The 21,187-nt window shown below is 51.2% G+C and overlaps 1 protein-coding gene across 8 annotated transcripts in view; it reads right to left on the reverse strand.

Annotated features, from left to right (window-relative positions):
* The window catches only part of ANK1 (ankyrin 1), a 252,608-nt gene that overhangs the window by 42,491 nt on the left and 188,930 nt on the right, over positions 1-21,187 (reverse strand). For all 8 annotated transcript variants that reach the window (XM_017885323.1, XM_017885322.1, XM_017885320.1 and 5 more), the window contains exons 16-30: positions 20,781-20,879; positions 15,378-15,575; positions 12,413-12,511; positions 10,644-10,742; positions 10,300-10,398; positions 8,347-8,439; positions 7,845-7,917; positions 6,811-6,834; positions 5,840-5,936; positions 4,453-4,531; positions 3,086-3,183; positions 2,773-2,997; positions 1,599-1,753; positions 1,028-1,239; positions 348-552 (exon numbers count right to left, since the gene is read on the reverse strand). In XM_017885323.1, coding sequence (XP_017740812.1) covers positions 348-552; positions 1,028-1,239; positions 1,599-1,753; positions 2,773-2,997; positions 3,086-3,183; positions 4,453-4,531; positions 5,840-5,936; positions 6,811-6,834; positions 7,845-7,917; positions 8,347-8,439; positions 10,300-10,398; positions 10,644-10,742; positions 12,413-12,511; positions 15,378-15,575; positions 20,781-20,879 — 1,855 coding nt within the window. The remainder of the gene's footprint in view (positions 1-347; positions 553-1,027; positions 1,240-1,598; positions 1,754-2,772; positions 2,998-3,085; positions 3,184-4,452; positions 4,532-5,839; positions 5,937-6,810; positions 6,835-7,844; positions 7,918-8,346; positions 8,440-10,299; positions 10,399-10,643; positions 10,743-12,412; positions 12,512-15,377; positions 15,576-20,780; positions 20,880-21,187) is intronic.

A 21,187-nucleotide genomic window follows, 5' to 3' on the forward strand; every position in this document is an offset into this window, starting at 1 on the left:
TGGAGTAGCCGGGTTTACAGGCGTGCACCACCACGCCTAATTTTTGTATTTTTAGTAGAGATGGGGTTTCTCCATGTTGGTCAGGCTTGTCTCGAACTCTTGACCTCAGGTGATCCACCCGCCTCGGCCTCCCAAAGTGCTGGGATTACAGGTGTGAGCCACTGCATGGGCATGGACTTTTATGCAGATGCATCATCCTTCCACCTCTTGGAAGAGCACCTCACTCCCGGGGAAGCCAACAAAAACTAAAGGGATTGCTGGCCTCGCCTTCTCGCGTCACCCCCTACAGTGTTCTGGAAGCACTGCAGCTGTGGAGAAGACAAGTCTGAGACAGGGGCCCCTCTCACCAATGACGCTGCAAAGCAGGCGCAGGCTGGTGGTGTCTCCCTCCCCGCTGTCCCTCGGGTTGTCGGTCCAGGAAGGAGGTAGCGGGATCCGAAGTCCGATGGGGCGGTGGAACTTCCGGCGCCGGGGCTCCACGGTGACAATGGGGCTGAATGTGGCCTGGTTGCCCAGGAGCTTAGTGACAAGCTCATCTGGGACAGGCTGGGCCTGTGAAATGACAGAGGCAGGACACTCAGGCCCAAGCAGGAGAGGGGCTAGTCAGATGGGAGGCAGCTCCATGCCCAGAGAGAGTGGCCGTCAGTGCATGGGGTCCCCTCTGCTATTGGACTGCAGGACTGACATGGTGGAGCTCGCCTTCCTGAGCCCTTTCTCCCCCTCTCCTCTGCTTCTTACTCCCAGGGCTGGTGCATCTTTGCTCACATCACGGTCAGCTCCCAGAGGTCATGTGGTTCCCGCATGCTGCACAGACCGGGTCATGCAGCTTGATGGATGCAACTTATTAGGGAGCTTCTGCCTCACCCCTTCCCACTCAACTCTCCTTTGAGCTTTAAAGTCAGATCTCCACTGTGGCATTTCAAAGCACCGGACAAAAGCGTGGGGATGTCCTGGGGAAGAGGGTGGCCTTCCCGGGGGCCTGGAGTTCAGTCCACCCCCAGGACCTGGCGGGGAGGAGAGCTGTCACCTGCAGAGCCAGCTTCACTCTCTTGGTGACTGCATTTTCCGGGAACGTTGCCTGTACCAGGGGCACCAGCTTGCTCTTCAGGGAACCCCCTTCGGGACCGATGGTGTCGTAGTCCTGGCAGAGCCGCGACATGATCACAAAGTACAGCGGGAAGTCTGTGGTGATGATTCGGCACACCCTCTTCTTCTCCAGCTCCTCCAGGCTCCCCAGCTCTGGAATCACACACACAGGCCACCACCGCAGTCACATCAGGCACAGGTTCAGGCCTTCCAGGGGCCCCAGAGCCTCCTTGTCCCCAAGACCCAGTGCACACACCCTCTCCAGGTGCCGGGCGGCATAGTGGCCAGAAGAAGTGCCCAGGCCCAGAGGCCCAGCAGAGCAGATGCGGCTGCAGGCAGCAGCTGAGCATCCCCTCACACATCCTGGGGACCCAGGGCTTGTCCACACCAGGCCATTTCCAGCCTCTTGGGGCTTCCCAAACTCCAGGTGGCCCTGAAAGACCACCTTTAAGGTGCAACTCAAACCCCTCTTCCGCAAGGAGGGGACCCAGCGCTGGGATCCGCCCCCCTACCTTCGTCCATCCCGTTGAGGATCTGATCCAGATAGCTCTCTCCATAGCGGCTCCTGTGCTCCTTCCACACGGAGCCGTTTTCACTCCTCAGAACCACGAGCTCCCGGTCTCCACGGCCATGAGAGGCAAAGTGCGGGATCTCCACGATTACAGGGCTGAGGCAAGGACACAGTGGTGGTGGGGAGCTGCTCACACAGGGCAGGCAGGGCAAAGGGAGGGATGGGGCTGCCGGCTCCCACCCAGATGGAGAAGACGCTTCCACAGCCACGTGGAGGCCCTACCTGCAGGCAGGTCTCTAAGTGGAACAGACCCGTGGGGGGGTCCCCCGGGCTTCCCACAGCCCTGCTTGCTCCCCACCAGACTTGCAGTAACAGTGAGGGCAGAGCCAGTCTCATTTCACAGGGGCTCTGCTCCAACGACCTAAGGATCCTGTCCTTGCACCTAATTCTAAAAATCCATCTGACATCCCTAGACGGGTAACCTCATCTACCAACTGGTCATAATGACATTTCCTTTGGAGGGACGCTTTGAGGACAAAGAAAGGTCAATGAGAAAACTTGCTGCTTTGCAAATTGTGGTGACCGCTCTGAGGGGGCCAGGAGGGTGGACAGAGGTAGAAGGCAGGGCCTCCTGGTCAGCCCTGTCCCCACATCACACCCATGGTGCCTGAAGGGTAGCAAAGCTCCAGGAGGAGCCCAGGCTGCTTCAGGGAGGTGGGCCATAGGCCTCTGGAGCTGGGTACTTCGCTCGTCGTCAGGGGAAACAGCCAGGGAGGCTGTCTTCCTGGGGACTCTCAGTGCATAAATGGTCAGACCCTCAGGGCCTCAGTGTCTCTAGTGTCACGCAATATTTAAGAGTTGTTTTTTTGGTTTTGTTTTTTATTTTTTACAATGACGGGGTCTTGCTATGTTTTCCAGGCTGGTCTCAAACTCCTGGCCTCAAGCGATGCTCTCACCTCAGCCTCCCAAAGCATTGGAATTACAGGCATGAGCTATCATGCCTGATCTGAGATCTGAGAGTTGTAAGCCCTCTCAGGGCTATGGACGCCTTCGTGTGTTGGGAACAGGGAAAGGGGAGGAGCACCCAGTTCTGTTTCCCCATCAGGACAGTGGAGATGGCGTGGCCTCCATGGCACAGGGACAGGTGAGGACATGGGCTGCCTGCGCATGCTCACCTTAGGAACTGTGCCCCTGTGGGCCCCAGGGCAATGATCCTGCTGGCCAGGCCCTCCTCCTCGGCCAGTGGGGGCGGTGTGCTGAGCTTCTGGGGCTTGACCAGGCGGCAGGTGATGCGGGTGGGCGCTGCGCACGTCCGTGGCGGGATCACCACTCGCAGGCCGTTGTGGCGACTTCCTCTCATGGAACCACCCCGGGCATCGACCATGAAGCTCACCAGAAACCTAAGAGTGGGGCAGATGCACGCTGGGCTTCTGGATCCCCTCTGGGAGATAGAGACAGGAGTCCCCGAGCCCTGCGCCCGCCACTCACCCTGTGTGCACCGGGCTGGCCACCGGGCTGATGTTGTCTGAGGTCTCGGTGGCCGGACTGCTGGGGATGAGGGAGTCCTCATCATACTCTTTAGATGCCTGAGGACAGAGAAAAGGTCCTCCTGTTCCACTTCCTCCCTGGCCGGCTGGATGCCGTGCCAGGGCATGGAGGCTTGGAAGAGCCTTGCTGCTAGAAACCAGGTGCCACGTGGAGAAAGTGCTCCCACGGGACCCCACCGCCCTATCAGACAAGGCTGTCCTGGAGTCTAAAAGGAGACAGGAGCTTCCTCCCACCTCCATGCCTCTCCTGGGCTCAAGACCCTAGGACACAGCCTTGGAATGGATGGAGCCAGTCCTCACCATTCAGTCTGACTCCTGGCCCCCAGGCCCACTGCACCTGCTGCAGACCCGCCCCCTTCTTTCCAGCTCTGCCCACGGGGAGCCCTGCCCTCGGCAGGCCAACTTCCTCTAGGGTGGGCACTGCATCCCAGCACCATGACCGCCTTGCCACTTAGCTGTGGGCAGGCTACCTGCCCTGTGGACATCTGGAGTCCACGAGGTGAACACAACAGACTCCCACTCTTGTGGGGCTTCCTGCTTCCTCACCTGTATAGCAGGGACTTGCCTTAGGGTAACACTGCAACTACAGGGATGCCAGCCTGCCCTGGCACAGCCAGCAGGACCTGAGCCCAGCCTTGGTGCTCTCTAGATCTTCACGTTTGCTTTTCCCCCAGTCCAGAACATCCTTGTCCCTCACCCTTGTTGATCTAATCCTCTCCACTCCCCACATCTCACCTCCTCCACAGATGCTCCTGGCCACCCTGGGGCTGGCTAGGGCCTCCCTGCTCTGCACTCTGCCAGCACTCACACCACACAGTGGAGTACTCCCCTGCTCTCCCTCCCGGTTCTATGCTAACTGGGTTCATGCGTCCGAGTCCACTCTTTCCGGTTGGGCCCTGGCTCCCAGGAGGCAGGTGTCTAGCCCTCCTGCCTGAGCCTGTCCAGGGCGCACAGCAGGAATCCAGTAAACATCTGCTGGCTGGAATTCCTACCCTAGGCCAAGAGTTGAAGACAGTGGGCTGGTCAAGGACCCACAGGTTTCTCACTGCTGCTGTCCTGGGCTGCATCCAAGGACTGAGCCACCACAGGATAGGGCCCCATCTGACCATCTCTCCCAGATGCAGCCCACCCAATGCCGCCGATGTTGCACCATTATGAGGCATCCAAGCATGGAATGCCAGTTGGACAGTGAGTGGCATGTGAGCTATTAGTGTCTATTGTGCTACGTACAGGCCACCCGTCAACAATCACTGTCCCGGGGTACTCATGCTCTCCACATGGGGAAGCCACAGACAAGCAGCTTCTTACCTGCTCCTGCTCTTCTGACCTGATCACCACTGTCTCGGGTGTGACACAGGGAATCCTGGGGATGGCTGGAGATTCCACCCTGCATGCCAAGACCACCAGAACATCACAGGGCTGATCCACATGTGCACACAGCTTCCTCTTCCTCTTGCCTCCAAGTCTCTCCCTCCTGCTTTCCACTCCGGAGCCTGACTGCCCTTCACAACCTGGTGGAAGGACCACCTCCTCCTCCATGAAGTCCTCCCCAATAACTCCAACCTGCACTCGCCACCCCTTTCTCCTCCTTTAGAACCTGTTGACAGAATCCTCGCTCTGGCTAACAATATATCTTTCTGTGTTGCTACATGACCACTTGGTGTGCATTTCGATCCCACCAAATGAATCCGTAAGTTCCTTATGGTCAGGGTTACAACTCTGTATTTCTTTCTAACAGATGTCTAGCAAATTCAAATGGAGCAAATGGCCCCATGGTTTCACTCCCTGCTTGTTCAGGGACATTTCCATCTTTTCAGAAAACATCTAGGGCTTAGTTTTTCTACAAAGTCATTGATGCTAGATTGCTTTGCAAAATGTCCTTGTGTACACTGTGCCCACAGTGAGATAACTCACAGCAGTCACGGGGGAAATGAGAAATGTGGTCCAGGCAGACCTGAATCTCCCCTGGCTTGTACCTAACATACCTCAGGGGCAGAGGGATGTAGTCAGAGTTCGAGCTTAGCCTGGCAATAGTTTCTAATGTGAATCTTCCTCAACCTTTTTTTTTTTTTTTTTTTGAGATGGAGTTTCGCTCTCATTGCCCAGGCTGGAATACAGTGGCACAATCTTGGCTCACTGCAACCTCCACCTCCCGGGTTCAAGCAGTTCTCCTGCCTCAGCCTCCCAAGTACCTGGGACTATAGATGCGCACTGCCACATTCAGCTATTTTTCTGTATTTTTAGTAGAGACGGGGTTTCACCATGTTGGTCAGGTTGGTCATGAACTCCTGACCTCAGGTGATCCTCCTGCCTCAGTCTCCCAAACTGCTGGGATTACAGGTGTGAGCCACCGTGCCCGGCCATCTTCCTCAACTTTTGAATGAGAAGTTGAGTGTTCATAAGAGGGAGAGGGGGTATGGATATAAGGCTGTGAATGAGGGGAGCCTGGGAAAGGAGGGGAGACTAGAAGAGGAGCAGAGAGGCATCCAGGCAGCATGGTGTGAGGAAGGCCTCCTCCTGCCCTGGTGGCTCAGGTGCACAGCTAGCGCATCCTAAGGTGCAAACTGTCTCTCTCTGCGGCCAGCATGCCCAACACCTGGCCTGCTGTGCCCTTCCTCCCTCTGGAATCCCTGCTCTGAGCCACAGGGCTACACCTCGGCATCCTCCTAGGGACCCTCCCAGGAGCACTGCTCACACTTGGTCTAGCTTTGGCACAAAATCCAGGAGCTCCCTCTCTTCATCGACATCCCTGGAATCCGGCCTCTCAGCCTTGGAGCCGATGAGTTCTTCCCCTGAAACAGCAAGAGCTCAAGTGAGTGACAGGGTAGAGGGAGAAGAGTCCCTCTTTCTTTTTAAAAAGCTCTGTTCCCACTCCGCCTCTCAGAGCTTGCTCCTGAGGAGTGGGGAAGGCCTTGATGCTGCAAGGAGACCGGGAGCAATGTCTTTGCCCAGTCCTGGTCTTCCAGCTCTGGGATAGAGAGCAGGGCAGCCAGCTCCTGACATCTTAGATGCCTGACGCTTTGCAGGAAGCCAGAGACACAGCCAGAAAGAACTTTCTTCATTTAATTTCAATTCAAAACAGCCCTTTTTGGGTGCAATGACACCAAAGAAGGAACTGCTACTGCTCTTTTCCACTCCACACCAATAGAAGAATAAACTACAGTGGAACTGGACCCACTCAATTCAAAGGGCTGGAGAATTTTCTGTAACCATGGCAGCCAAAACCTCATTACTTCCAAAGCCCATCACAAAGAGGTTCAAACTATGGGTCAATCAGCTGCCTGCACCTCTGACTGCCCCTTTGTTTCTCTCTCCTAGTTTGAACTGGAGCTGGAGCCCCGGCCCTCAACCTTGAGGGGTCATTCAATGCCACCCAGCAGTGAGCACCATGGCTTGTGATCTGGAGCTGACAGGATGGAAGAACAACAGCTCATGCAGTTATGATCACAAACATGGTGGCATGGGCACAGACACAGAGATGGGCCGGCAGGAGCTGCCTGCCAGGCATGGGTCTCATGGGTGTGAATTCCTTGGTTTAGTTGAGCTCCAGATTATTAGCTGTCAGAGGAAGATGGAAAGCAGGAATGGATTAGTGAGCATCTGGGTTGCTTAGGGTGAAATGCACTCTAGTGAGAAAAGACCACAGAAACAGAAAGCGTTCCATACCCATTATAGTTATATGAGCAGTTCCTGGAAAGCAAAGGAGAGCAGAGTTGAAAGAAGGACCACATTGAAGGCAGTTAAAGCGAGAGACATATATTATCCAAAGGAGCACCAGACAGCTCTGCTTCTCTAGTTGACAAAGTTATACAACCATGGAATAACCCAGATGGAAAGGACCACCGAGCTGATCCAGCCCACCCCACTATTCAACATCCCCGGAGTTGAGGACCCTACTACTCAATATCCCCATCTAATTAGTGATAAAATAAGGTTTGTTGGGGGTAGGAAAATACTGGAAGCATTCTGTAGTTCATAAAAGCTGAGACTATAGTAATTTCTTTCTTTTTCTTTTAGAGACAGGGTCTGGCTCTGTCACCCAGGCTGGAGTGCAGTGGGGTGATTACAGCTCACTAATTTTTAGTTCCAATTTTTTTGTAGAGACGGGGGTCTCCCTATATTGCCCAAGTCTGGTCTTGAACTCCTAGCCTCAAGCAATCCTCCAACCTCAGCTGCCTAAAATTCTGGGATTACAGGCATGAACCCAGGCACCCAGCTAGACTATAGTAATTTCATAATCACAGAAATAACCCAAAACCTACTGACCCGCTATGTGGTTGAAGTGCAGCTTAAAAGGCATTCTCACAGATTTTGAATAATCCACTTAGTATTCATTCAAAGCACAAAGAAAGAACCAGGCAGAATTTTATTACAGTTCCTCATGGCGCTGAGAGTTGGTCTGAGTAGAACCACGCTCCAATTTGATACACATCCATAATCTATGCAAACACACATGTGTTTTTGAAACTTCATGGAATTTTAAATTTAGTCAATGTTCTTTCATCTAAGATTGTATTAAGAGTAGTATTTTTGATAATAGACAACAGCTATAAAAAGCAGGTCTCCCCACTTTCAGTGTCCATCTACAGCTCTTGGGCGTGTTGTAAGAGGACAAAGCCGGCAGGTGGCAGGAAGCCCACTTGGAGGGTGCCCAGAGCCCCTCTGTCCCCACCAGCCTGGGCTCATTACCCCAACTTTACCTTCATCTTCCGAGACATCCAGGATCTCATCAACTGTCTCAGGGAAACTCATCCGATGCTTATCACTGACTAACTAAAAGGAGAAAAAGCAGATAACTCAACCCAAACTAGAGCCGCACGCATTTTTTACCAGCCCAGCGGCTCCCTGGTCACGCCTGTGGGGTGTGCCCCAAATGCAGAAAAACGGAAGGAGGAGGCGCTCAGCCTGGAAGCTGCCGGGCAGGAACCACTGAGATGGAACCCGGGAAAACTGGCTTCCCATCTCCCCAAACCCCATCCACTCCGCTGCTGCTCGGAATGCTGGTCCTGCCCCGAGTCCTCAGGCCGCTAGGTGGCAGCACAGCCCCGCTGGAAGGAGGACAAGTTCCCACCCGTCGGGCGCTGCGCCTCCGACCGGCGTCCTGGAGCCCCAGAACGCACCCCACTTCCAGAGTAACCCCGGGGACGCCTCTGCGCCAGGTTGAGTGTGTCCGGGGTGGGTGCGGGGGAGAGGCAGACATACCACGAAACTGGTTTCATCCGTGACGACCTTGAGCACGTCGGTGACAGAAATGTAGCCCAAGCGCTTGGCTATGGCCAGAGGTGTGGTTCCATCCTGGGAAAAGAGCAGCCCGGGTGCAGTCAGAGGATGGAGTCTAGCAGGCGGGGCTGGCCCCTTAGACACAGATCGAGTTCACCTTCTAGTTGTTCAGGAGAACCTGAGTGGACAGATGTCACCGTGGGGCCCAGAACGAGATCCCTGCACGTGTGTGTGCCTAGATGTGTGTTAGCAGCAGCACCCAGAGATGGGTGTGGGAGGAGGGAGGGCAGGGGTGCTTTCGATCTGCAGTGTCAAGTGTGGGGCCTTGCAACCCAGCAGAGGAAATCTCCCAAGGAGAAGTCAGGCTCTGCCAAGTGGGTACCCACCGGGAAGGAGGTCAGGAAGTTAGCAGATGCAATTTTAGGAAGATGAGGACAGAGGGAGGCTGCTTGCTGCTCCCAAAGTCTGTTCTTAGGTGCCAGCGATGGGGTATTAAAGTAGTTGAATTAATCCATATACTTCAATGAACTCTAATCGGAATACTCAGAAATCACAAATCACCAGAAACACAGCAAGGGCATACTTTCCACTTCGATTCGAAGAGAAAGAGCTATGTGATCATAAATGGATACCGAGGCTTGATTTTCTTTTGACTTCTCTACTTCTAGGATGTGCCTTGGGCTCCATTCAGATTCAAGCCCAGCTGCAGCTGCAATTTCTGCAATCCCATCTACAATCAAGGATCCACTTTTGTGTGTGTGTGTGAGACAGAGTCTCACTCTGTCGCCCAGGCTGGAGTGCAGTGGCGCAATCTAGGCTCACTGTAACTTCTGCCTCCTGGACTCAAGTGGTTCTTGTGCCTCAGCTTCCCGAGTAGCTGGGACTACAGTGCCTGTCACCTCACTCGGCTCATTTTTTTTGTATTTTTAATAGAGACACTCGCCCTGGAGTGTTGGCCAGGCTGGTCTCTAACTCCTGACCTCAAGTGATCCACCTGCCTCGGCCTCCCAAAGTGCTGGGATTACAGGTGTGAGCCATCGCACCAAGTCAAGGGGGTCCACATTATTTCAGAGATAGAAGCAAACACGGAGATAATTTCATAGAACCTCCGCATGGTCAGATGAGAAAGCTCATAGTGAACAATGATTGCTGATGTCACTAAAGATAACCTCGAGCCCTGAAAGATCAGGAACCACCCAGGACTTTGAACTATGTTCACTTGCACCATATTGAAAACAGTTTCACATATTTTAGAATGGGTTTCAACAAATATTTATATATATGGTATATATGTGTGTATGTGCATATATATATGTATATGTCTCTGTGTGTGTATGTATGTATATATATATATATATAAAGACACAAGGTCTTGCTCTGTCTTCCAGGCTGGCTGTCAAGTGGGCAACTGGAAAATGGACACTGAACTGCAGTGGCACAATCACAACTCCCTGCAGCCTCAACCTCCTGGACTCAGGCTATCCTCCCACTTCAGCCTCCCAGTTAGCTGGGACTACAGCTAATATGTGTCACCACATCCACGTAATTAAAAAAATTTTTTTTGTAGATTCAGGCACTCACTGTGTTGCCCAGGCTGGTCTTGAACTCCTGCCCTCAAGCAATCCTCCCTCCTTAGCCTCCCAAAGTGCTGTGATTACAGGCGTGAGCCACTGCACCCGCACTCAAAAAGGATATTTTAATAAACATAAAAGAGGAGGGAAAATGGTGCTTAAAAGGAAAATGATCAATTTACCAGAAAGAGGAACTGATCACAGCGCCCCATCCCCAGGGTATTCAAGGTAGCTATGGCTTTAGGGTCTTGCGGCCCCGTCCAGGCCCCAGACACGTGCATTAACCTCTACGGTTAGGGGAGGTCACCCAGGGCTGCTGCCACAGGGAGCAGTTTTCTAAACTCAGGAGAGAGAGTGTACTCACCGAGCTGACCTCGTTTGGGGAAGCACCGTTTTTCAGAAGCAGAGTCACGATGTCTGTGTGTCCCTGCTGGGCTGCCTGGTGCAGGGGGCTGTATCCTAGCTGCAAAGCAAGCAGACATTTTGGCAGGGTTAGCCAACCATTAGACAGAGACCTGCCTACACATGATAGTGCCTGTCCATCTTCGAAATGGGACATTAATAAAATGCATTTCCCCCTTTCTTCCTTCAGCGTCCACGGTCAACTGTGGTGGAACCCCTAGGGGCCCAGAGCAGCAGCTCTGGCTGCACCCTGATGTGGCATGGAGAAGGGTCAGTGCAGGAGTCGGGGCTAGGGCATCCCTGTACCTTGGTCTTGGCATTTACATCTGCCTGGTGCTGCAGCAGAAACTTCACCAGCTTGATGTTCCCGTAGTGACTGGCCACATGGAGGGGAGTGTAGCCCATCTGAAAAGCAGATGAGAAGGAGTGACCAGAGCTCTCCTGAGCCGGGCATCACATGAAATCCTTCCCAAAGAAGCCGATTCAAAGAGAGAATGGACAGGGAGCCCCTTGAAGGCGGACACTGAGAAGCTGAATGGCTGCTGCTGGGCAGAGACCACCAGGCTGAGATGCTTGTGGGAGACCCAAGGGGAGATGTCAACCTGGCAACTGGAAAATGGACACTGAACCACAAGAAAAGGGCTATGCTGCGGTCGTCAGTGCATGGGAGATCTGAGAGCTTTGGAGGTGAGTGAGGTCCCCCAGGATAAAGTGGAGGGTGAAAAGTGGGGCCGAGGGAGTGAGGCCGAGGCAGAAAAGAGGGAGAGGGAAACCTGGAGAGAGCAGCATCACAGAATCCCAGGGGGGCTATTTCAAGAGGAAGAAATAGCCTTCAGGCCTGGGAAGGGCGCTGAGATGAGGGCAGATGGGGATGTGAGGTCATGTTCACTCCAATGACAACAGGCTTATTTCCATTAGAAAGCTGAAATCCCATTGAAAAATCCCCAAAAGGCTGTCCAAGTGACTTAGTTGTGGCGTGATGGAATTTACGGGAACTGGTCATTGCTTATTGAAATGCACGGGCTTGGGACATTTGCTCATGTGAGTCTGGGCTGTTCAAGGAGTCTGTCCTGCTGAATTTTGTGGTAATGCTTCCTGTGGGCAGGCAGGCCAAGGCCCTCTGAGCTCTTTGGTCCCAAGTGTCCCGGGAAGCTGATGCCAGATTCCAGAGACCACCCAAGCACAGGTCCTTCCCATAATGGGGTGACTTTGGGATCCTCAAGGCCATTCTAACCCACAGGACAGGGTCTCTTGGTGCAGGACCCCAAAAGACTAAACAGGGCCCGCAAGTGAAGCCTCAAAGATCCAGAACATTCTTAGATTTTAAGCAGATTCCTGTGGAAGCTGCAGGCAGTTGGAGACAAAACACAGTTTCCAGACTTTTCTCAGGGTGACTTCAGCATAACATTGTTGCTGGCATTTCTGTGCTACTCTGGAGGGGGCAGGAGTTCCTGGTACTGTCACTGTCTCTTCCTTTTAATATGGTTCCCTTGTGGGGAAAAGAAACAAAATGTGGCTTCTTCCATGAAGCCCGCCTCCTCTCACCGACTGAAAACACCCTGTCTGCCCTCTGTGCTCCCAGCTCCTCTCTTAAGAGTAAATATCAAATTACGCTCTTCCTTCCTGTCCCTAGCAATCACCTCCACACCAAACTGCAGACGCCTTGACGGCAGATTCCATTCACATAGCTCCTTGCACACATCAGAGGTTCAAAGGAAGTTGAACTGAATTTAACCAAGTGCTGGAAGAAAAGGTGCTAAGCTTTTGTGTGAATCTGGGGAAACTTGACATTTTGACATGCTGGCTACTCGTATTAGACAGGTCTTAGAGTCATGATTAAACATTCGTCCCACTTTCTCACTGCAGAGGCTCAAAGGTCTAGCAAACTTTAAAAATCCCCAATGAGAAAGTAAGATAATGAGGAGTAGCGTTTTCAAACTCCACTGCCCGCTCTAGGAAGTGGCAGGGAAGAATGTTCCACTGGGTCTTCGGGGTTTCAAAGCCCCGTGGAAGATTCAGTTCTGAAGTGTGAGCAAGGAGTCCACACAGACTGATGTTCTGGCTGCCTGCCTTACCCGGGTGGTGGCATCCACCATGACGCCATGTTTGATCAGCACGTCTGCCACTGGAACGTGGCCTTCTTGTGCTACCAGATGGAGGGGAGTGAGTCCACTCTGCAAAGAAAAAGACGTTCATTACCTTCTAGCAAGTAAAGAATTCCAGGCCACAAGGAAAGAGCTCTGAGGTCTGGGAGCTGAAGCTGACTTTGCAGTCACCAACTAGTTATTTGGCTCTAGGCAAAGCTCTTCTTGTTCTGGGCCCCAATGTCCTTATCTAAAAAGTAAGGTGGTTACACTAGACCACGGGTTGGCAACTTTTTCTGTTAAGGGCCAGATGATCAATATTTTTGGCCATGTCTCTGTATGACTAACATTTAAATGAATGGGCATGGCTGTGTTCCAATAAAACTTTATTTACACAAACAAGTGGTGGGCCAGATTTGGCCCATGGGCCCATAGTTTGCTGACTTCTGATCTAGATGAACTTTATGGCACTTTCCCAGTGTTGGTGCTTTATGGACTGCCCAATAAAGAATGCCCTATTTCCATGGTGAATTTCAGAGCCCTGTAGCCTTGGTTTCCTAATCTAGACAATAGGGGTTATCATGGATCCATCTCAGGGGCAAGGTGAGGAGTGCTGGAGAAAGCACAGGTGAAGCACATTGAGAGGCACACAGTGCTGTTTAAATGAAGCACGCTGGCTGGGTGCGGCAGCACATGCCTGTCATCCCAGCACTTTGGAAGGCCAAGGCGGGTGGATCGCCTAAGGTCAGGAGTTCGAGACCAGCCTGGCCAACATGGTTAGACCCCCATCTTTACTAAAAATACAAAAATAAGCAGGGCATGGTAGCTCATGCCTGTAATCCCAGCTGCTTGGGTGGCTGAGGCAGGAGAATCACTTGAACCTGGGAGGCAGAGGTTGCAGTGAGCCGAGATCGCACCACTGCACTTCAGACTGGGTGACAGAGCAAGACTCCATCTTAAATAGATAAATAAATAAATAAATAAATAAATAAATAAATAAATAAAGTACCATACTGTTATCACTGCACAGCCAGTGCTGGCATGGTCAAGAAGGCAAAGCATCCCACCAGGAGTGAACGGACCATATTCTTGCACATGGCATCACAGCTTCCTCAGGAAGGCAGTAAGGTATCAGAGATGTTGTTTGACATGTGGGCACCCACAGGAAAATATCAGAAAAGTCTTCTCTCCCCTGGACTTTGCCTCAATACCCTTTGCTAACGTGGGACCAACAAAACTGGATTTCTCTGCAGGCACAGACCATGTCCCCTCTACGGGACTCCACTTGCCCTCCTCTGCCTTCTGCACATCCTGCAGGCTGACCAGAGGCTTGTGGGTAGTCATGACACCCCACCACATGCCACTGCGGCCAGAACTGGCGGGCCTGCCCTGCAGGCAGACCGGGGATGGCTCAAATGAGAACAGTCCTCAGTTGAGGAGTGACTGTGTCAGCCTCTCAGGCAGGCGCTCTGCCTCATTCTTGAGCTAACACCAATAATCTGCCTTGTGAGGGCGGCGTGTGGATGACAGAGTGGGTTACCAGTCACCTTACTGCCTCCTGTCAAAGCTCCCATTAAGTGGGGCAGTGAAGGAACCCAGAATGCCATGAGATATAATGGTCCTACCAGAACGGTTCCCTCATTGGGGGTCAACTGTTCAAATTTGTACAAAATGTGCCAGATTTTGTACAAAATCTACAGGTTTTTTTTTTTTTCTTTTTTTTTTTTTGAGATGGAGTCTCGCTCTGCCGCCCGGGCTGGAGTGCAGTGGCCGGATCTCAGCTCACTTCAGCTCACTGCAAGCTCCGCCTCCCGGGTTCACGCCATTCTCCTGCCTCAGCCTCCCGAGTAGCTGGGACTACAGGTGCCCGCCACCACGCCCGGCTAGTTTTTTGTATTTTTTAGTAGAGACGGGGTTTCACCGTGTTAGCCAGGATAGTCTCGATCTCCTGACCTCGTGATCCACCCGTCTCGGCCTCCCAAAGTGCTGGGATTACAGGCTTGAGCCACTGCGCCCGGCCAAAATATACAGGTTTTTAAGAAACCTTAAGTTGCCCTGAAAATGCTTGCCTTTCTGAGTATTTGCTATATGAATTTATCATCGAAGAAGTGGTTGTTCACATTGCATGGTTCCACTTACATGAAATGTCCAGAACAGACAAATTCCTAGAGACTGAAAGATTCGCGGTTGTGAGGGACCGGGGGCTCTGGGGGAAATGGGAAGTGACTGCCAACAGGTACGGGGTTCCCTTTGGGGTGATGAAAGTGTTCTAGAATTAGATCATAGGCTGCTGAATTCTGTAAAAATACTAAAACACATTGAATTGTAGAGTTTGAAAGGGTGCCTTCTAGGTATTTATATTTCGATAAAACTGTTATTTAAAAAAGAAGTGATTTTTAGTCTTTTTTTGGGTCACACATTCCTTTGAGAAGCTGAGAAACACTGAACACTTCACCCAGAAAACTGCTCACACACCCTTCCTCCCCAGATGTGTGTGCAATTTTAGAAGGCTTTATCCTCACCTATTATCGCTGGAGTAAGAACTCCCAGTGTATAGGTCAGTAGTTTTAAAATATCTTTCCCCCACAGAACATAGAATATTTAGTCCCAAATGATAGAATGTACTCCTGAAGGTAGGTGCCAGCCTATATTTGGGAAAGTGTATTATGGATTTTAATATTGATCTTTCTGCAGATCCTTAAGTCAATCCGTTTAGAAAGATCAGCAAAGGCTTTGGCATCAGAAAGGCTCAGAATCCTGCCATCTCGGGAATAAGCAACCTTTCTGACTCTGTTTATTCATTTATAAAATGAAGGTGAAATGTACACAGGGCTGTTCCAAGGTTTACACACACACAGCCCTAACTCAGAACCTGGGCACACATAGATACTTAATATGCAGACACCACACGTTGTTAGCCAGCACTCCAGGGCAGATCCAAAGACGCCATGTCTACCTTGTTCCCCAGGTTGCCATTGGCTTGTTTCGAGAGCAGCAGAGCCACCATCTCTGCATGGCCCTCCTGGGCGGCCAGATGAAGGGGCGTCACACCTTGCACCGACTCGGCGTTTGCTGAACCCCCATACTGCAGCAGACTGCGGGCCACCTCCACCTGGTTCTGCTTGGCAGCGATGTGCAAAGGGGTGTAGCCATTCTGAAACAGAAGAAGCCACCCAGAGCCTGGTTACAGGAATGCTGAGCTGACAATATCAACACACGAGCAGGGGCTGAGTCTGGTTCTTGGCCGGCTGGACACCCAATGAGCAGGGCTGGCGTCACCCAGGAGCAATTTAGGTAAACGAACAAACAAACAAACAAAATCCATTTGATTTGAAGCCAGCGCCTCAGGCTTGCATAGCTTCTGTATGTCCACCTTTTTTCACCATCTGTTTTCTGTTATGCTCTGACAAACTGCTGGACAGGAAGAGAACAACTGGAAGGCCAGGTAAGGAAATGAAAGGTTCTCATTTCTTCCTTCCTGCAATAAGAGCCAAAAACCCCAAATATTTCATAAAGAAGAAGAAACAACAGCCCCTTTTTTTCCCAGTGCAGCTGGGCCAAGTGCTGCCCTCTGGGCCTTGCCGGCATTAGGTAGGGTGGTTTAAGGGACATGCACCTGGCAAGGGACTTGAGGATGTGGGACAGTCCTCACTCCACTATTAACTACCTGTGTGACCCAGGGCAAGATATTCCATGACCTAGACTTCCTTCTGTATCTTTTAAGTCATTAAAAGTGGATAATAGCATCTATCTTTTTCATTTCTCAAAGTTGTTAGGTAGACCAAACATGATACTATATGTGAAGGTATGTTCCAAAATTAAGATATAAAAAGTTGGCAGGGCACAGTGGCTCATGCCTGTATTCCCAACACTTTGGGAGGCTGAGGTGTGAGGATCACTTGAGGCCAGGAGTTTGAGACCAGCCTGGGCAACATAGCTAGACCCTATCTCTACAAAAAAATTAAAAAATTAACTGGGCATGGTGATGCATGCCTGTAGCTACTCAGGAGGCTGAGGTGGGAGGATGGCTTGAGCTAAGGAGTTGGAGGTTGCAGTGAGCTCTGATTGTACCACTGCACTATGGCCTGCAGCAGAGTAAGACCTTGTCTCTACACATAAAAGTTTTAAAAAGTAATGCACTTGTGTGTCATGGTTTTGTAGTGCACTGGTTTGCAAGACATTATAATTGCATAATGAGATGAAGGAGCTTGCCTCAAAAGTACATCAATGATGTCACTGTGCACTGTTTATTCAGCCAATTTTTGTTTTTATTATTATCATTGATAGCAAGACTGTCTTAATGAAGGAAGCAGTGCATGGGTTTACACTCTGGAGCACACTCCTTATCTCCCTGCAGGCAAGAGACGGTTCCCAGGTGGGCTCCTTTGCTCATCACTGCCGAAAACTACTTTCACCTGTGTTATCTTTTTTGTGCTTCATTAAAACCACATAAGGTCACTAGGGCAGGCATTTTTATTATTATCCCATTGTGTGGAGAAAGAGGCCAATTCTCTGTGAGGTTAAGTGCCTTATTTAATGTCACATAGTAAGCAGAACAACAGATAACCCAGCCCTGACCTTCTGATTGCACAGCCCAGGTAATTCCAGCTACAACAGTGGTTCTCCAACTCTGATGTGTACACAATCCCTTGGGACCTTGTTAAAATGCAGTGTCTGATTCAGAGGCACTAGGGGGGCCCAAGATTGTGCATTTCTAGCAAGCTCCCAGGTGATGCTGACAATGCTGGTCCAGGGACCACACTTTCAGTAGCAAGGCCCTAGGGCACTCAGGGTTAAGGGCAATGCCAGGCTGGAGGACGTCCTGGACGTGTGCCCACCCGGGCCCATAGCAGATGGCTGCCCAACGTGGGATCTGTCTCAGGGCACGAGATTTCCCCACCTTGGCCAGCATTCCTCTGGCTGAGGACTGAGTTCTCCCTGCCAGCCACTCTCTTACTGTGGAAACTAACATTTCTGATTCTGCCAGGATCACTGGTCAGGAAGAGGAAAGGGAAAGAAAGGTGCCGGCCAAGGCAGTCAAAGCCCTGGGTACAGACAAAGCTCAGCAAGGTGGGCCCATAGGCGGCTTTTGTGGTGAAATGAAAAGTTGTGATTTACCCAAGGAATTGAATTAAATTGAAAAATCATTCTTTTGAAGAATGATGTGTGATAATCCTTTCCAGTATTCTTCCTTTTTAATTTGATTATGTTATGAGAAAACATTAAATTGTTCTTTGTAGGTTGTGTTCATGTAACAAGATCAGCATTTGGATTATAATAAGTTTAATTAAACAGCATGATTTTTGCACTGTATTAAAAGAGAGCAAAGGAATGGGGTGTGATGCCACAGATCCAGCCTGAGATGCAGGGTTGGCTCAAAAGGGAGCTAAGCCTCCCCACAACAAGACACAGTGCACCAGTCAGCACTGGCCCAGAGAAGCTTTTCACTATGGAAACGGAATATAAAACCCTAAGCCCCCAAAGAGACCCCAGTTGGGCCAAAGAGATCCCAGAAAAACCTTAAAAACTGAATTCCCAGCCATGAAGGAAGGGAGGTTGGACACGCCTTGCTATACCCACTCCCTTTCGGAGTTTAGGCGCAACTGACCAACATTCATGTTAAAAGAGATCATAAGACTAACCAAAGGGACTCTCTGTGACAAGACACCAAATTATCCACAGGACCCAAGGCCACAATAGGCAAGGGCTGAGTCACATGCCCCCTGGAGGTCACTCGGCCCAGGACACTGGTGAACAGACCCTTCTCTCAACTTAATTCTTTTCTGCTGATTCCAAACTTTTAGATAAAGCTTTACTCCTTTAACCAACTGCAAATTAAAGAATCTCTGAATCTGCCTATAACCTCTGGGCCCCTGTTTCTAGGTATTTTTGTCAGTATATACCTTCCATGTATTGATTTATGTCTTTACCTATAACTCCTGCCTCCCTAAATGTATAAAACCAAACTGTAACCCGCCCCAGACACACTTTCTCAGGACCTCTTGATACTGTGTTGCCCAGGGCCATGGTTATCACATCAGCTCAGAATAAACCTCAGAAATACTTTATGGAGTCTGGTTTTTCCATTAATAACTACATGAAAGCAACGATTATTAGGCTTTTTTTTTTTTTTTTTTTTTTTTTTTTTTTGGAGACAGAGTGTTGCTCTGTTGCCCAGTCTGGAGTGCAATGGTGAGATCTTGGCTCACTGCAATCTCTGCCTCCTGGGTTCAAACGATTCTCCTGTCTCAGCCTCCCAAGTAGCTGGGATTACAGGTGCATGCTGCCATGCCCAGCTAATTTTTGTATTTTTAGTAGAGGCAGGGTTTCACCATGTTGTCCAGGATGGTCTTGAACTCCTGACCTCAAGCGATCCGCCTGCCTCGGCCTCCCGAAGTGCTGGGATTACAGGCTTGGGCCACCGTTCCTGGCCCTATTAGGCCATCTTTTAATGTACAAAGGACCATCACTTGAGCAATCTGCAGTGTGTTCACGGATGTATCCTCAGGAATCCCAGGTTACCTGGGAAGCAGTGATGTCCACACTGGCAAGACCAGCCCCCTGTCCTGCCCTGGACATGGCTCAGGCTGCCAGGTAAACCTCTGGTTAAAATTGAGATACAAGTGCCACTATCACTCTCAGAACATGGAGTGTTCACAGAACAGAGCTTCCCCTAAACCGGGACTGAAAGGAACGAATGAACTTCTGCAGGTGACAAGGACAAGCACAACTAGGCTGGAAAGTAATGGAGAGGGGAGGGAGGAATGTGTGCCCGCAAAAGGCTCTTCTTTCCCAAGGAAATGAGCTCATCCTAAGGAATGCACACGGAGGGAGCTCTGCCCAAATGTTCAAACAACGTTAGCATCAAAATTAGAAAGGGGAGGGTTTGGTTTGGGTGCAGAGAGATTTGCATGTGAAATTCTACAAAATTGCCAGACTACTTTGGAAACTATTTTTTGCCATGGAAACAAAGCCCATCTGTACAGGGTTTGTGCTTGGATTTAGTTCTCTTTAAATATAATGAACCTGGATCCCTTTCCTTTTATATAAGTAGGGGAATGAGGAGGAGGAGGGGAGTCCAGGTTTTTATTTTTAGAGGCAGGAGTAAGTCGACATCGCAGCAGGGCCATGTGCTCCCTCTGCACAGCGACGTGGGGCTCGCTGCAGCAGTAGCGAGGACAGGAGGAGACAGCTGTCAGGAGCCGGCGTCTGCAGAAGAGCGATGCTGCAAGATGGGGACACGTGTCTGTCCAGGGAGGGAGAAGGCGCTGCACCGACACTGAGGCTCCCCGCCTGGGCTGCGGCAGCCCTAAGCCCGCAGATGTTGGCTGAAGTCATGCGGGGTCCCACCCCTAGGCTCCTTCTCTGCGGCACTTGGACACCTGCCACATGACGGATCACAGGGGTTTGCTCTCCCATAGATTATCCTGTTTCCCGTGTGCCTGGCTGCCCCAGAGAGTGCGGGGACTGCGTGTGGCTTTTATCTTCCTGGCCCCACTCCCTCTCCTCTCCCCTTCTCCCCGCTGGCCACCAGTCCCATGGCACCTATCCCTACACAGCCTTGCCTTCCCACAGCAGGCAACCTGTTCCCAAAAATGTTCATTCCAGCTTCATCCTTGCACTACCCAATCCCGTGGGGTCTTCCAGAAGCTACCCATCTGCTCCCTCCTCTGATTCCCTCAAGGGTCACGGAACCTGCTGCCCTGAGCAGCTCGCCTCTGAAGCTGGTGTGAGTCGGGCCAACATGTCTCATATTCAGGTAAGCCTCTCTACAAAAATGCCACCATCGAAAAGTCTGATCTCAGAGAGAAATGAATTTGGAGGTGATCATTCTCATTTTAAAGAGGTCCCTTGCTTCCAGGTTCCAGCAAGCTCACCAGCAGCCCTGAGGATTTCTCAAAGTACGGTCGCTGTGGCCCCAGCCTCAGAACCAAGCAGAGAGTAGGTTAAAAATGAGGCTTCCAGGCCACACTGCACAGTCCCACAGAGTCGGAATCTGCTAGAACCAGGCTCACCACTCCCCAGGGATTTTTATCCACACTGATCTCTGACAGTCAGTTTACAAAACCCAGCTGACATGCAACTGCTTGGGGACACATTTGCTGTATAAAACAAGTTCTGCCTCTTCGAGGTAAGCCCTGGCTGGGAATTGTTACCCACTTCCCATCCCACTCCTGGGCCCTGAATAGCACGATTACAGGACAGGTACCATGTGTGAAAGTGAGGCATGATTTCTGAGGTAAAAATAGCAACAGAACGCAAAACCCCTGGGCTGCTGTGGAAACCCCCCTCCCTGAGGGACTGGAAGGTAGCAGGTGACCTGCTCTCCGGGGCAGCTGGGGAGAGGCGCCAGTCTTACCCAGGCGGGGCTGTGCGGGGAGCCACCCCGGGGAAGCAGCAGCTTGACGATGTCCAGGTTGTTGTGATGGACGGCCACGTGCAGGGGGGTCAGGCCATTCTGCAGAGGACAAAGACAAAAGAGATCAGATGTCACTCCCACGGACTTTCTCCCAGGGTTCCCTTTAGGCATGGCAGCACCTATTTTACACAGTAAAATCCTGTTTAAAATCCTTCCCAGGCCAGTCTTAACTTGGAGTCACGACAGAATGTCATCGGCAGGACCCAGAGCCCTGTGGGAACCAGAGGGGACGTGGGCAGTGAGATCAGCACATTTGCCCAGAGAAGGCCGTTGGGTCTTTCCAAACGGATAAGGCCGTTGACAGAAAGGCCAGTCTTTCCAAAGGGCATTCTCTCTCGATGGCTACC

Source organism: Rhinopithecus bieti, unplaced genomic scaffold (assembly GCF_001698545.2).
Source record: "Rhinopithecus bieti isolate Rb0 unplaced genomic scaffold, ASM169854v2 scaffold_13689, whole genome shotgun sequence".
In the NCBI taxonomy this organism is placed as follows: Eukaryota; Metazoa; Chordata; class Mammalia; order Primates; family Cercopithecidae; genus Rhinopithecus; species Rhinopithecus bieti.